The sequence below is a fragment of the Phyllostomus hastatus genome, unplaced genomic scaffold (assembly GCF_019186645.2).
Source record: "Phyllostomus hastatus isolate PE091 unplaced genomic scaffold, TTU_PhHast_1.1 phas_contig_38, whole genome shotgun sequence".
In the NCBI taxonomy this organism is placed as follows: domain Eukaryota; kingdom Metazoa; phylum Chordata; class Mammalia; order Chiroptera; family Phyllostomidae; genus Phyllostomus; species Phyllostomus hastatus.
The window spans coordinates 6547706-6561577 of record NW_025333869.1 but is presented as its reverse complement, the minus strand read 5'-3'; the positions used below and the strand labels follow the sequence as shown (position 1 = coordinate 6561577).

At 38.6% G+C, this 13872-nt stretch overlaps 1 protein-coding gene across 1 annotated transcript in view; it reads left to right on the top strand.

The window, feature by feature from the left end:
* MARCHF8 (membrane associated ring-CH-type finger 8) overlaps nucleotides 1-13872 on the top strand; it is a 108690-nt gene that overhangs the window by 70562 nt on the left and 24256 nt on the right. Inside the window, 1 exon segment of the mRNA XM_045842269.1 lies at nucleotides 3168-3218. Coding sequence (XP_045698225.1) covers nucleotides 3168-3218 — 51 coding nt within the window.

Here is a 13872-nt window from a genome sequence, read left to right as displayed (position 1 = left end):
TCAAAAAACTGTTTTGAGCAGTAAGGAAAACGTTTCCATGGGTGTATCACATCAAGTGGAAAGTACTTTGAAGGTGACTGAAGTTTAAACATGTAAGAAAAAGATACACAATTTTTTTATAAATAAATTCCAGGTTTTTATGACTCCCTCCTCATACTTTAACCCAATGGTAACATCTTACAAAGCAATATTAAAATATCACAACTAATATATTGACACTGATGTAATCAAGGTACAGATCCATCACCCCAGGGACCCCTCAGTTGCTTTTGTATAACCACATCCCTTCCTTCCTGTCCCTTTTCCCTCCTTAACCACTGGCAACCTCTCTTTCATTGTATATAGAGTTCTCTTCTTATTTTTAAATTTTACTACAGCAGAAAAAAGTCTATATGTTAAACAATAGCTGTGCTAATGTGCTTATTTTGCTTTTAAGTTTTATTAGAATGCCTCAAGTATTTTCCCATGTGAGTATAAAATTAAATTTGAATTGAGAGATGTGCTTTTTAAAGGGTAGGAATCCTCCATCACCTTTTTCTAAAAAGATTTAAAACTCTGTATTGATAATGGGTTTTATCATTTGTTTATAACACCTTAAATGAGTGATGTTGCAGGTTTTCCCTGTAAAACTGATTCTGTTCCTGGGTATGCAGGTGTCTCAGAATGCTGATGCACGTTGCTCACTGTGTACATATTTTGGGTTTCCACAGGCATGTCAAGCAAACTGTGCTGTATATTGCAATTGGTCTCCTTACTCTTATGTATTTTTTTTCTTTCTGTGTCTGTTAGTTGCTATGCACAGACTTCTTTTTTGTATGAAACATGCTGCTGATAGAGATAGGCTTCACTTAAAGTTATTTATTCTGAGTGCCAGTCAGGCTATCACAGTTCAGCAATAGGGAGGAACAGGGTACTGCTGGAACCTGGCACCCTAGGAGCAAGGTTGCAGGGAGGCATGCAGACCTGGGGTGGCTTGTAGGAGACCGTTCTGCATGGTGTGGGCCCAGCTCCCACTCAGAGATGCACAGGACCCATGCCCACGGATAGGTTCTCGCGTGAGGAATCAGGCCTGCAGTGTCCCTAGGCCGCTTTGAGTCTTGCTCTTGCTAAAAAACTCCCTCACTCTGAATTGAGGACATTTACTGCAAGGTAACTTCCTAAAATCCATGCTAAACCTTCCAAGGATGAGTGTAACCCATTCAACCACTTTTGCCTTTTTTTTTTTAGATTTTATTTATTTTTTTTAGAGAGGGAAGGGAGAGGGGGGGAGAGAGAGAGAGAGAGAGAGAGCGAGAGAGAGAGAGAGAGAGAGACACATCAATGTGCGGTTGCTGGGGGTCGTGGCCTGCAACCCATGCATGTGCCCTGACTGGGAATTGAACCTGCGATGCTTTGGTTCGAAGCCCGCACTCAATCCACTAGGCTATGCCAGCCAGGGCTTCACTTTTGCCTTTTCATTTGCAAATATCCCTCTTCTGTGATGTGATTAGCAGCATTGGCTCCTTTGTTTTTTGTAAAAGGTAACTACCTAGAGCGAACCTGTGCATATAGTAAATGAGGACCATCATATAATGTGCCAAGAAACCCAATAAAGGCTGATCACAGCAAGGGCCAAGGCTTTTGCTCGTCTTGAGAGAAAAGCCATGCTGTCCCTTTTCCTCCACTGGACTTGGTAGTCTGTGTGAATGTCTCATTTCATCCATAATGACTGAGACACTGCGGGCTGGTGTCTGCATCAGTGGCTGTCCCTCAGGGAGGCTGCGACTGGCATCTTTGTCCCTAGCATTGCTATTGGAATGGGTCATCTGGAAAGCACTTAGAATATCTTGATTTTTAAGCCATCCTGGTTGTTGTATGGATTAGACCCTCCTTTCTCTCCCCCTTTACCTGCTGAACTACATTTCAATGTTCTCTGGTCTTCCCTGTGGTAATTGCATACCAGTGTTACCTAAATAGAGAATAGATGATCTAAAAATATAAGAAATATCATCTCTTTGCTTTGTAATATTTTTTTCCTCATTTGGGTTGAGCAAGAGTAAGTGGTTTCAGGGAAAGTCACTTTTTTATTTTTAAAAAACAGATTTACATTTGGAATACTAAGTTTAAAAAAGTTACAGTGTGAAAGATTATTATGTTCATTTGCTAGGGCTACCAAAACAAAATACCACAGATAGCATGACTTTAATAACAGGAATTTTTCACAGTCTGGAGGCTAAAAGTCTGAGATCAAACTGTTAGCAGCTATGGTTCCTTCTGAGGCCTCTTTCCTTGGCTCGAAGGTGATTGTCTTCTCCCTGTATCTTCACATGGTATTCTCTCTGTATGTATCTGTGTCCTAATTTCTTCTTTCTATAAGGACACCATTTATATTAGATTAGGGCCTACTGTAACAACCTGACCTCATTTTAATGTAATTACTTTAAAGACACTGTCTCCAAATATAGTCATATTCTGAGCACTGGGGATTAGGATTTCAATATATGAATTTTGGGGGGACACAATTCAGTGCATAGCAATTATGTCTTAAGAAGGTTAACTTAAAAGCAGAAAGACCAGGAAGTTACCTGAGAAATGAAGAGAACCTAAACTAGCACTTTGACAATAGCAATGAAGATGATATTTGAGATTGAGTGATGTTGAGGAAGAATTTGATATAAGACTCAGTGAGTGAATGTGGAGAGGTGTGAGAGGGAAGAAGCTAGCATGACTTAGATTTCTCTAATTCAGAGGGGAGAGACTGGATTGAGGGAATAGATGTGAGCTGTGCAATCTTCCTATTCAGTACCCAACACTTTTGACAACCAAATAAAGTGGGTAGGGTCAGCTGTCCTGCTCTCTTTTCCCCATCCTATGGGGGTCCTCATATGATGGACCACACCACATACAATTGAACATGTAGTTTCTTGCCTCTGAACCTCCATTAAATGTGTCATAATACATTTAATACCCTCTTAGTTTTACAGTTAATTCCAAATTCCTGTTAACTTAAGTTCCTTTAGTGCAGACACTATTGTTTTATTCACTTGCCGAATTCTCCAGTACCTGTTAGCTGACGCAGATGTTTATGTTTAGCAAATGCTAGTTGAGGGAATGATTTGTCAGTAGGATTGTTATGATCAGTTGCCTGTTCTTTGTACATTTTAATCACTTGTTTGGTTTTCTTGCAGAATGAGAAGACTTTGGGACGTTCCATGAGTCATTCAAGTATCATTTCTAAGGTAGAGCGCCATTGAAATAATGTTATTTTCATAGCTTGGGGATTTTGTATTTCTAACCTTGCATGTGTTATACTCTTCTTCGGAAGACACAAGTTTATTGATACATGTCCTTAGTCTGCTCTCAGATCATACAGTGAGCTGTGTGGCAATTGAGTTTTCTGGTGAGGCAAATTCTCTGTGTGTGTTGGGGGCAGTGACTAATAGAAGAAAACCCTATTTCTTCCAGTAGAAAGCATTTACTTTCAGGTAAAAGAAATCCTAGGGAGTCACCAGAGAATCTGTCACCTCAGTTAAGAGTGCATTTGACTGATAGTAACAAAAATCCAACTCTGGTGACTTAAATAATTATGCATTTATAGGGTCCCAGTGACAAGATATCTAGAAGTAGATGGTCAAGGCTGATGCAGTTGTTAACAGAGGTTGCCAGGGACCCATGCACTTTCTGTTCTCTGTGTGCCACCTTCCTTAGCATTGTCATCCTCATGCTCAGCACCTTGTGGTCTCAAGGTGAGAGCTGGACCTCTAGGCACCAAGGCTTTGGTGCTGGCAGGAATGAGAATGATGAAGGATGGTTGGTTGTGGCCATTGAGAGTTGCACTTTTCAGGAGGAAGGCCAAAGCTTTCCCAGAAGCCCCACTCAGCTGCCTGACTGATGCTTACATCCCACTAACCAAGACTGGATCATAAGGCCACCTCTAGCTGGAAAGTTGCAGGAAAAGGAAGGCTAAGGAGGTGAATGTGATACACCTGTGGTATAATCACTTGAGTAGCTACTACAGGTAACCGAGGAGCCAGCAGACAGTGTGTCACATGCTGTGAGCTTGCTCACATGGACTGCTCATCTCTCAGCCCACACATGGGCTCTGACCAACCTCTTGTCCATGCAAGTATGTCCATGGAGGTTCCTTGCAGGTATGACCTTCTTCTCCCCATGTCTATGTCACTTGGCCTAACACAGACCCTGATGGGAAGGCCTGAGCAACATGAAAAAACTTGTCCTGTTGTCCCAGGCCTCCTAAGTACTCTGAAATAAACAGTCACATTAGATGCCATTTTAATTTATAAACAACATGGATATTTTCATTTATATCAACCTATTTTTTGAACCAAATTAGAATTTATCAAATCCTTTAAAACTATCAATTTGTTCTTAGGCATATTTTTGATCTAATCATATCATTCATCCACTTAATTTTGCAAAGAAAGAAAAGTTTATAGTGTTTAGTATGGCACTGAAAGCCATTTGCAGAGTGTTTCTTGGTTCATTCCTGACCTGATCTGGCCTCAGACCAGTCACTCAAGCCACAGGCTTAGGCTACTTCATACAAATGCCTTTCCCTAGGTTCTCCCTCCTGTTTAAACTTCCATTTATTTTTCTTTTGCTGTTCCCTCAGCTAGGGATTATGGAGTTACAGAACTGTGCAGTGGTGGATCATTCCTGTCTGAGTATAAGGGCAGGTTCTGTGTTCACACCTTTCACGGGAACATTGAGAAAAGTGATGTGCAGATCTAGAGAGCCTGTATGATTAACTTGAATTAAACATTTAAAAGTCTACAGTAGCACTCATTGCCTTTGCCCTAATGGCTAACAGATCAAGGAGGGCATGTCCTGGGCCTCAAATATGTGTCTGTTCATAGTTTTAGTAAAGAAAAGTTTCCTCTTATAGTTAAAAAAATTGTGAACCACTGGCTTACAGTGTCTCAAGGAACATTTTATGGGCATGGCCCAGGCCTGGGGTTTCAGCGTTCTGAGTTGCTTTGTGAGGGTTTTGAGGTTAGATGGACAAGGATTTACTAGCCAGGTGACTTTGAGGAAAGATCCTTCTCTGAGCTATAATTTCTTGATGAGTAAAATTAGGGCAATAAAACAACCTTCAGAGTTGTTGTGAGTCTTACAGATAATGTTTGCAAGGAGTTGTGGGGCAGCTCTCTTATTGCAGTGTCAGGAAAGTGACTCTTGTTAAACGTCGTTGAACCCTGGTGAACTTGGATTAATTGGGTAAGGATAGTCCTTGATGGTAGCTATTATTATTTTATTACTGATCAAAGGCACAAATGTATGCTTTAAAATAACTTACACATCTAGGTGAAAATTAAGAAATCTGATAAAAACTCTGCCTTTTTCCTTTCTTCATTTTTGCACCCATTTGTATTGTGGGTTCTTTGGTCCAGGCACTGAGTTCTAGGTGCTGGCATAAAATGATGAGGAAAGCAAATATGCCCTATATCATCAAGCTTTCCTGTAGGTAGGGTTGGAATTTTCTTTTTTTTATTCTTTATTTTTTTTTAATTTTATTTATTTATTTTTAGAGAGGGGAAGGAAGAGAGAGAGAGGAAGAGAAATATCAATATGTGATTGCCTCTGGAGTGCTCCGTACTGGGGACCTGTCCCACAAGCCAGGCATGTGCCCTGACTCGAAATTGAACTGGCATCCCTTTGGTTCACAGGACAGCACTCAATCCACTGAGCCATGGGTGGAATTTTCTTAAAAAGCAGTTTTAGTTCCATACTGACACTTTTAGGAATGGGAGAACTGGAAAAGCCTCAAAGCCTTTTGATATAAAGAAGGTCCAGGAAAATCTGGGCCTTTCATTTTTAAAGCAGGAGCTCCTACACAAGTAACTGGGATCAAAGGAAAATCTCAGAGTGGTGTGTGTTCACATAACTTTCTGGTATGCAATTTTTTTGCAAAATGTAACCCCTCTGTAAGTAAGTAAGTTCATACAGTATGGAGTTGTTCGGCATGAACCAGTTAAGTGGGACTTGGAAAAAAAGGCAGGATTGCTGTGAGATGGATACCGAGCCAGCGATATCCATCACTGCAGATGCTCGTTGAAACACAAGAAAAACATACACATGGACAACTGAGTCCTGTGGGGAAATGGGTATGAAACAGCCACTTTCTCTAGTGGAGAGCACCTTGTTTACCCACCGAAGCAGGATTTTATTTAAAAATACCGATTCAGTTTGTGAATTAAAGTCTCAGAAGGAAGATAAAACAAGTAGTTAACTTTGAAAGGGGCTTTATGATTTAAAAAGACTACAGGACCTAAAAGGCTAGTTTTGTTTTCTGCCTGTGCCTTCATATTCTAATTAAAGAGCATCCTCCAGCAAGCAGATCTCACAGGATCTTTCTTATTCTATGTCTCATGTCTGATTACCCTGGGGGTCCACTGACTCTGGTCTGGACTGCACCACCCCTGTTATTTCCACAGGCATGAGTTGGGCCAGGAGACAAAGGCAGCTGGGAGACTTGGATTTCTCAAGGACTCGGGCTTTGGCAAAGCTGAGGGGGCAGGAGTCAATGTCAATCACCCCTCCATTTCCACAGCTCCCCAAGTCCTTCCCTGAGGCCTCCACGTGATCATGCCTGTCTTAGGCGATTCTCCCCTTGGGAAATCTTACCCGTCATTGGCTAACTGATCTAGCATTGGGGGCCGGCACAGAACAGGCAGCGCTCATGCCAGGGAAATAAGTTTTGTCTCCTTAATGTCTCCTGGTTTGGAGGCCTCTTACTCAGCCTTAGCCACAGGTGATTACAGTTTCCTGAGACCAGGCAGGGCGGACCTCAACATTGCTGTGAAAGATAATATTGTTTTTGAGAGTGCAGTTCTGTCTTGTAGTATTTATAAAATGAACCTGTTGTTTGAGGCCACTTTCAGACCAGGACCCATAAAACTCTTATCTTCATTGTAGCAGATATACTTAAACAGATGCTTCATAGCCTTGAGATAGAACAGTGATTTTCAACCAGTGTGCTACAAGACTTTTTATTTATTTTGATTTTAGAGAGAGGGAAGAGAAAGAGGGGAGAAAGAGAGGGAGAAAGAGAGAGAAAGAATCATCAGTGTGAGAGAGAAACATCAATTGATTGCCTTCTGTGTGCTCCCTGACCTGGGACCAAACTCTACCCAGGTGTGTGCCCTGACTGGGAATCAAACAAGCAACCTTTCAGTTTGCAGGATGATGCCCACCCAATTGAGCCATACTGGCTGGGGTGCTGCAAGAATTTTGGAAACATGCAGTACTTGACCTCATTTCCCTCAGATTGTCAAATAAAAAAATGACAGCCTCCAACACAGTAGCCATCCAGTGTGAATCAAAATTATACATATTTTTTCATCAGATATGCAAGAAAATATATTTTTTGTTGTGCCATAGAATTTTAGTAATTAGTTTATAAGCGCCATAAAATGACAAAGGTTGAAAATCACTAAAATAGAGGATACAAAGAAAGATCACACCATTAACATGTTTTAGATTATCTGAAATCTTCATTGTCTCTGTTAAGAGAATTATTGTGCCAGCTGAACTTCCAGCTAGGTTCAGCACTGGTTTGTGCTTACGTTATTCAACTATAGTCTGTTACACTCCTGCAGTTTTCTGGCTCATGAAATTAGACATTGAGAACAGATAACAAAAATAACTTTCAATAAGGAAAGTTTAAGATGTTCACAGATCTAGATTTTGTAACAAAGTGCTAGAATGTTTCATTGTTTGAGTTTCTCCATGTTTCATTTTAGCCTCAGAAACCACACTCAACTTTCAAAGAAGGAATCAGGCATGTTGGAGAGGATGTGCAAGAGGCTTCTGGGTTGGTGGCTGTTTACCTGTCTTTAAAATGGTATCTAGATGGTTAGTGACGTTGAAGATCTTTTCATATGTATATTGGCCATCTGTATGTCCCTTTTTGGACATGTGTCTATTCAGATCTTTTGCCCATTTTTAAATTGGATTTTTCTTGGGAGGGTATTGAGTTCTATGGGTTTTTTAATATTGCATATTAACCCCTTATCAGATGTATCATTTGTGAATATATTCTTCCATTCAATATGTTGTCTTTTTGCTTTGTTGATGGTTTCTTTCACTGCACAAACCTTTTTAGTTTGATGGAGTCCCATTTTTTTTGTTTCCTTTGCTCGAGGAGATATATCAGGAAAAATATTGTTATGAGAAATGTTTGAGATTTTACTGCCTATGTTTTCTTCTAGGATTTTTGTGGTTTCAAGTCTTACATTTAATTCTTTAATTCATTTAGCATTTATTCTTGTGTGTGCTGTGAAAAGATGGTCTAGTTTCATTTTCTTGGACTTTCAGTTCAGTTTTCCCAACACCATTTATTGAACAGACTGCCTTTACCCCATTGTATGTTCTTTCTCCCTTTGTTAAATATTGATTAACTATAGAGACAGGGATTTATCTCTGGGTTCTCTATTCTGTTCTATTGATCTGTATGTCTGGTGTTTTTATGCCAAAACTATGCTGTTTTGATCTCTATGGCCTTTTAGTATATAGTTTGATATCAAGTAACATGATGCCTCCAACTTTGTTCTTCTTTCTCACGATTTCTGTGGCTACTGAGGATCTTTTGTGATTCCATCTAAATTTTTGTAATACTTGTTTTATTTCTGTGAAATACACCATTGGTAACATGATAGGAATTGTATTGATTTTATAGATTGCTTTGGATGCTATGGACATTTTAATGGTGTTAATTCTTCCAATCCATGAACACAGCTTCCACTTATTTGTATCTTTTTCAGTGTCTTATAATTTTCTGACTACAGGTCTTTTACATCTTTGGTTAAATTTATTTCTAGGTATTTTTTAAAAAGATTTTATTTATGTATTTTTAGAGAGGGAAGGGAGGGAGATAGAGAGAGAGAGAAACATCAATGTGCGGTTGCTGGGGGTTATGGCCTGCAACCCACGCATGTACCCTGGCTGGGAATCAAACCTGCAACACTTTGGTTCACAGCCCACACTCAATCCACTGAGCTACGCCAGCCAGGGCTTCCAGGTATTTTTTTTTGAAATTGTAAATGGTATGGTCCTCTTAGTTTCTCTTCCTAATAGTTAATTATTGGTGTACAAAAATGCAACAGATTCCTAGATATTTAATTTGTATTCTGCTACATTACTGAAATCATTTATCAGTTCTAGTAGTTTTTTGGTGGAATCTTTGGGGTTCTGTTATGTCATCTGGAAGTAATGACAGTTTTACTTCTTCGTTTCCAATTTGGATGCCTTTTATTTCTTCTTCTTGTCATATTGCTGTGTCAAGGACTTCAGTACTAGGTTAAATAAAAGTGTTGAAAGTAGACGTCCCTGTCTTGTTCCTGATCTTAAGGGAAATGCTTTTAGTTATTGTCCATTGAATATGATGTTGGCTGTGGGTATTTCATATATGTACTTTATTATGTTGAGGTATGTTCTCGTCATTTCCACTTTGCTGAGAGTTTTCACCATAAATGGGTGCTGGATTTTATCAAATGCTTTTTCTGTATCTATCAGTATGATCAGATGATTTTTACCCTTCATTTTGTTTATGGAGTGTATAACATTTATTGATTAGTGGATATTATACCAATCTTGCATCCCTGGAATAAATCCCACTTGATCACATGTATGATCTTTTTAACTTATTGCTGAGTCCTTTTGCTAATATTTTGTTGAGAATTTTACCATCTGTGTTCATCATGGCTTATCGTTTTCTTTCTTTGTAGTGTCTTTGTGTGGTTTTGGAATTAAGATAATGCTGGCCTCATAAAATAAGCTTGGGAGTCTTCCCTCCTCTTGAACTTTTTGGAATAGTTTGAGAAGGATAGGTGTTAATTCTTTGAGTGTTTGATAAAATTCACCTGTGAAGCCATCTGGTCCAGGACTCTTGTTCGTTGGGAGGTTTTTTAAAATTACTTTTTCAATTTCATTAGTTTTAATTGGTCTATGAAGATTTTCTGACATCAGAGGAATGCAGATTATAACCATAATGAGATATCATCTCACACCTGTCAGAATGACTATCATTAATATATTAAGAAACAAGAAGTGTTGGCAAGGATGTGTAGGAAAGGGAACCTTTGTGCACTGTTGATAGGAATGTGGAAAACAGTATGGAATTTCCTCAAAAAATTAAAAATGGAACTGACTTAGGAATTCTACTTCTGGGTGTATATCTGAAGAAACCCAAAACACTAATTTAAAAGAATATATGCACCCCAGTGTTCATTGCAGTATTATTTACAATAGCCATGATTTTGAAGCTGCCCAGCTGCCCTTCAGTAGGTAGTGGATAAAAAAAGCTGTGGTACATTTACACGATGGAATACTACTTAGCTATAAAAAAAAAAAGATGGAAACCTTACCTTATGCGATGCATAAATGGACCTGGAGAGTGTTATGTTAAATGAAATAAGACAGAGAAAAACAAATACCATATGATTTCACTTGCATGCGGAATGTAATGAACAAAATACACTAACGAACAAAATAGAAACAGACTCATAGATACTGAGAACAGACTAACTGACCACTGTCAGAAGAGAGGGGATGAGGGCTGGGTGAAAAAAAGGTGAAGGGATTAAGTTAAAAAAAAAAAAAACAACCAACAACTCAAACAACAGGGTGGTGTTTATCAGAGGCAAAGGGGGTGGGGGGGAGGTAGAAGAGGGTAAAAGGGAGATGAATGCTGTTGGAAAGAGACTTGACTTTGGTGAACACACAATACAATATACAGGTGATATATTATAGAATTGTACCCTTGAAACCTATATAATTATATTAACTAATGTCACTCCAATAAATTCAATAAAATAAGTAAAAATAAATGAAGTGGATCTCTAGGTTGTTGTGATTCTGATAGATCCTATTAGATTAGGAAGAATATTGGGCCATTTAAACAATTTTGATGGCAGTTTTCACCCAAAACATAATCAAACAGTACTTTATTTTATATTAATAGTAATGATATTAGTAAATATTATTTATTGAGTCTCTGTTACAAATGCAAGATTTCCTGAAATTTGTTACCTCTTTCTTGTTGCCCATCCAAACGAACCACTTGAGTGGTCCCCTAGTCATCTTTTCCTGTTGTGTTTTCAACAGACTGCTTATCATTGCCTAAATTTTTATTGACTTTTTTCTGTTGACCCTTCACCCCACATGTAAGATCCATGAGTGTACAGTTGTGTCTTGTTTACCTTTAAATCTTCAGAGTCAAGGATAGAATCTAGCTGTGGTGCAAATGTTTGCATGGGGTTGTGCTAGGCTTTACATCCAGCCCATTATTCCTCTTCATTGGTGTTGCCACCTCTTGGGCCCAAGCCTCCTCAACTACTGCAGTAGATTCCCAGGAACCTGTCTACATTCCTGCCACCTCCCAAGTCATCCTCCACCTAGCAAACAGGTAAATAGAATCCTAATGATTCTCTTTTTAAAGCCTTCTGTGGCTTCTCCTTGCATTTAGAGTAATATTCAAACTCCCTAACTTGATGTGCCAAATCCAATGTCATTTGGCCCTGACTACTTACAACCTTGTCAATTTATAGCACCCATTAACAATTTATAATGATATTATAGAATTGAGTAGGAAGTCCCCCGTTTTGTTTTTTTTTTTTTTTTTTTTTAACTTAAGAAGCAGCCTAATTGCCCCTTAGCAGAAGACCTTTTTTGTTGTACCTGGAGTACAACAAAAGTACCTTTGAGTACCTGGAGAAGCTGTTTGAAGTACAATGAGACCCACTGGAGGCATGCTTTGAAAGATGGCCTTTTGAATGCAGCTGTCGGTGTAACTCTGCCTTGACCTTTGCCTTGCTGAAGGTTCCTTGATCATGGGAGCTAGCAGGGCTATTCTGGAGCAGTGTTCTCCAGATGTGAGCCATCTGTGCCCTACCCTTGCTGTATGCACTACTGATGCTGCTGTTTGCTTGATCTGTTTTTTTTTTAAATGAAATCACTATATTTAATTAAACAACTTCATTTGCAATGAAAATTTTATATCATTGTGTATTATTTGAAATCACATTTTGATTTTCTAGTTTTCTTTTTTTTTAAAAGATTTTATTTATTTATTTTTAGAGAGGGAAGGGAGGGAGAAAGAGAGAGAGAGAAACATCAATGTGCAGTTGCTGGGGGCCGTGGCCTGCAACCCAGGCATGTGCCCTAACTAGGAATCAAACCTGCGATGCCTGGTTCGCAGCCCACGCTCAGTCCACTGAGCTATGCCATCCAGGGCTGATTTTCTAGTTTTCTGATGTGAAATTAAAACAAGACTTTTAAGAAATATGTTCTTAGGTATGTCCCCTAAACTCTTTTATTTTTTATTAAACTTTTTTTGTCTACAAGAAACCCTCTTTATTTTATATATATTTTAAAATTGTAGTGTATTTGGTATTCAATATAATTTTAGTTTTAGTTGTACAGTACGATTTGGCATTCATAAACCTTACAATATGGTCACTACTGTAGGTCTAGTAATCATCTGTCACCATGCAAATTTATCACAATATTTTTTACTGTAATATCCTTCATGTTTTCACCCTTAACAGTATCTCCTTCTCCCCTCTGGCAATCATTAGTTTGGTCTTTGTTTCTGTGAATCTGTTTTTGTTTTTGTTGTTTTCATTTTTATTGCTGAGTACCAAATCATACATATGTACCACATCTTATTTAGCCATTCATCTATCGATCTATACCTAGGTTGCTTCCATGTTTTGGCTATTGTAAATAATGTTGCAGCAAACATAAGGGTGCATATCTCTTTTTGAAATAGTAGGACTTTTTTGATAAATATCCAGAAGTGGAACTGCTAGGTCATTTGGTAGATTGTAGTTTTAGTTTTTCAAGGAATTTACATACTGTCTTCCATAATGGCTGCACCACTTCACCTACCCACCACTAATGCTCACAGATTCCGTTTTCTCCATGTCTTTGCCAAGACATCCTATTTGTTGACTGTTTGGTATATAGGCTTTCTGATTGATGTGAAGTGGTGTCTCATTGTGGTTTTGATTTGCATTTCCCTGCTGATTAGTGATGTTGAACACCTTTTCATATGTCTGTTGGCAAGTCTCTGTGTCTTCTTTGGAGAAATACTTCTTCATGTTCTCTGCCTATTCTTTGACTGGATGAATTTTGTTTTATAAGTTCTATGAGTTTCTTATGTATTTTGGATATCAACCACTTATTTGATGTATCATTTGCAAATACATGTTCCTATTCAGTAGATTGTGTTTTTTAATTATTATTTATGCTGTTACAGTTCCAATTTTTCCCCCTTCATTCCCCTCAGCCCAGCTTGCCCACCACTTATGTAGTCAATCCCCACACCACTGTCCATGTCCATGGGTCTTTCATATATGTTCTTGACCTGTCCCTTCACCCTCTTTCAAACATTGCCCTCCTCCCTCCTCCTTCCTTCCTGCTTACCACTGTCAGTCTGTTCCATGATTCTATGTCTCTAATTCTATTTTGCCTATTAGTTTATTATATTTATTTGATTTCTCTTATAAGTGAGATCATATGGTATTTGTCATTTACCAGCTGGCTTGTTTCACTTAGTATAATAATTTCAGTCCTATCCATGCTGTTGCAAAAAGTAGAAATTTCCTTTTCTGCTGCATAGTATTCCACTGTGTAAATGTACCACAGTTTGTTAATCAACTCATCTACTAATGGGCACCTAACCTGTTTCTAACTCTTGGCTATTGTAGATAGTGCTGCTATGAAAATAGGAGTGCATAGGTTCTTTTGAATTTGTGTTTAGAGATTTTTAGAGTATATTTCCAGCAGTGGAATCGCTGGGACAAAAGGCAGTTGTATTTTTAATTTTTGAGGAAATACCATACTGTTTACCACAGTGGCTGTACTAATCTG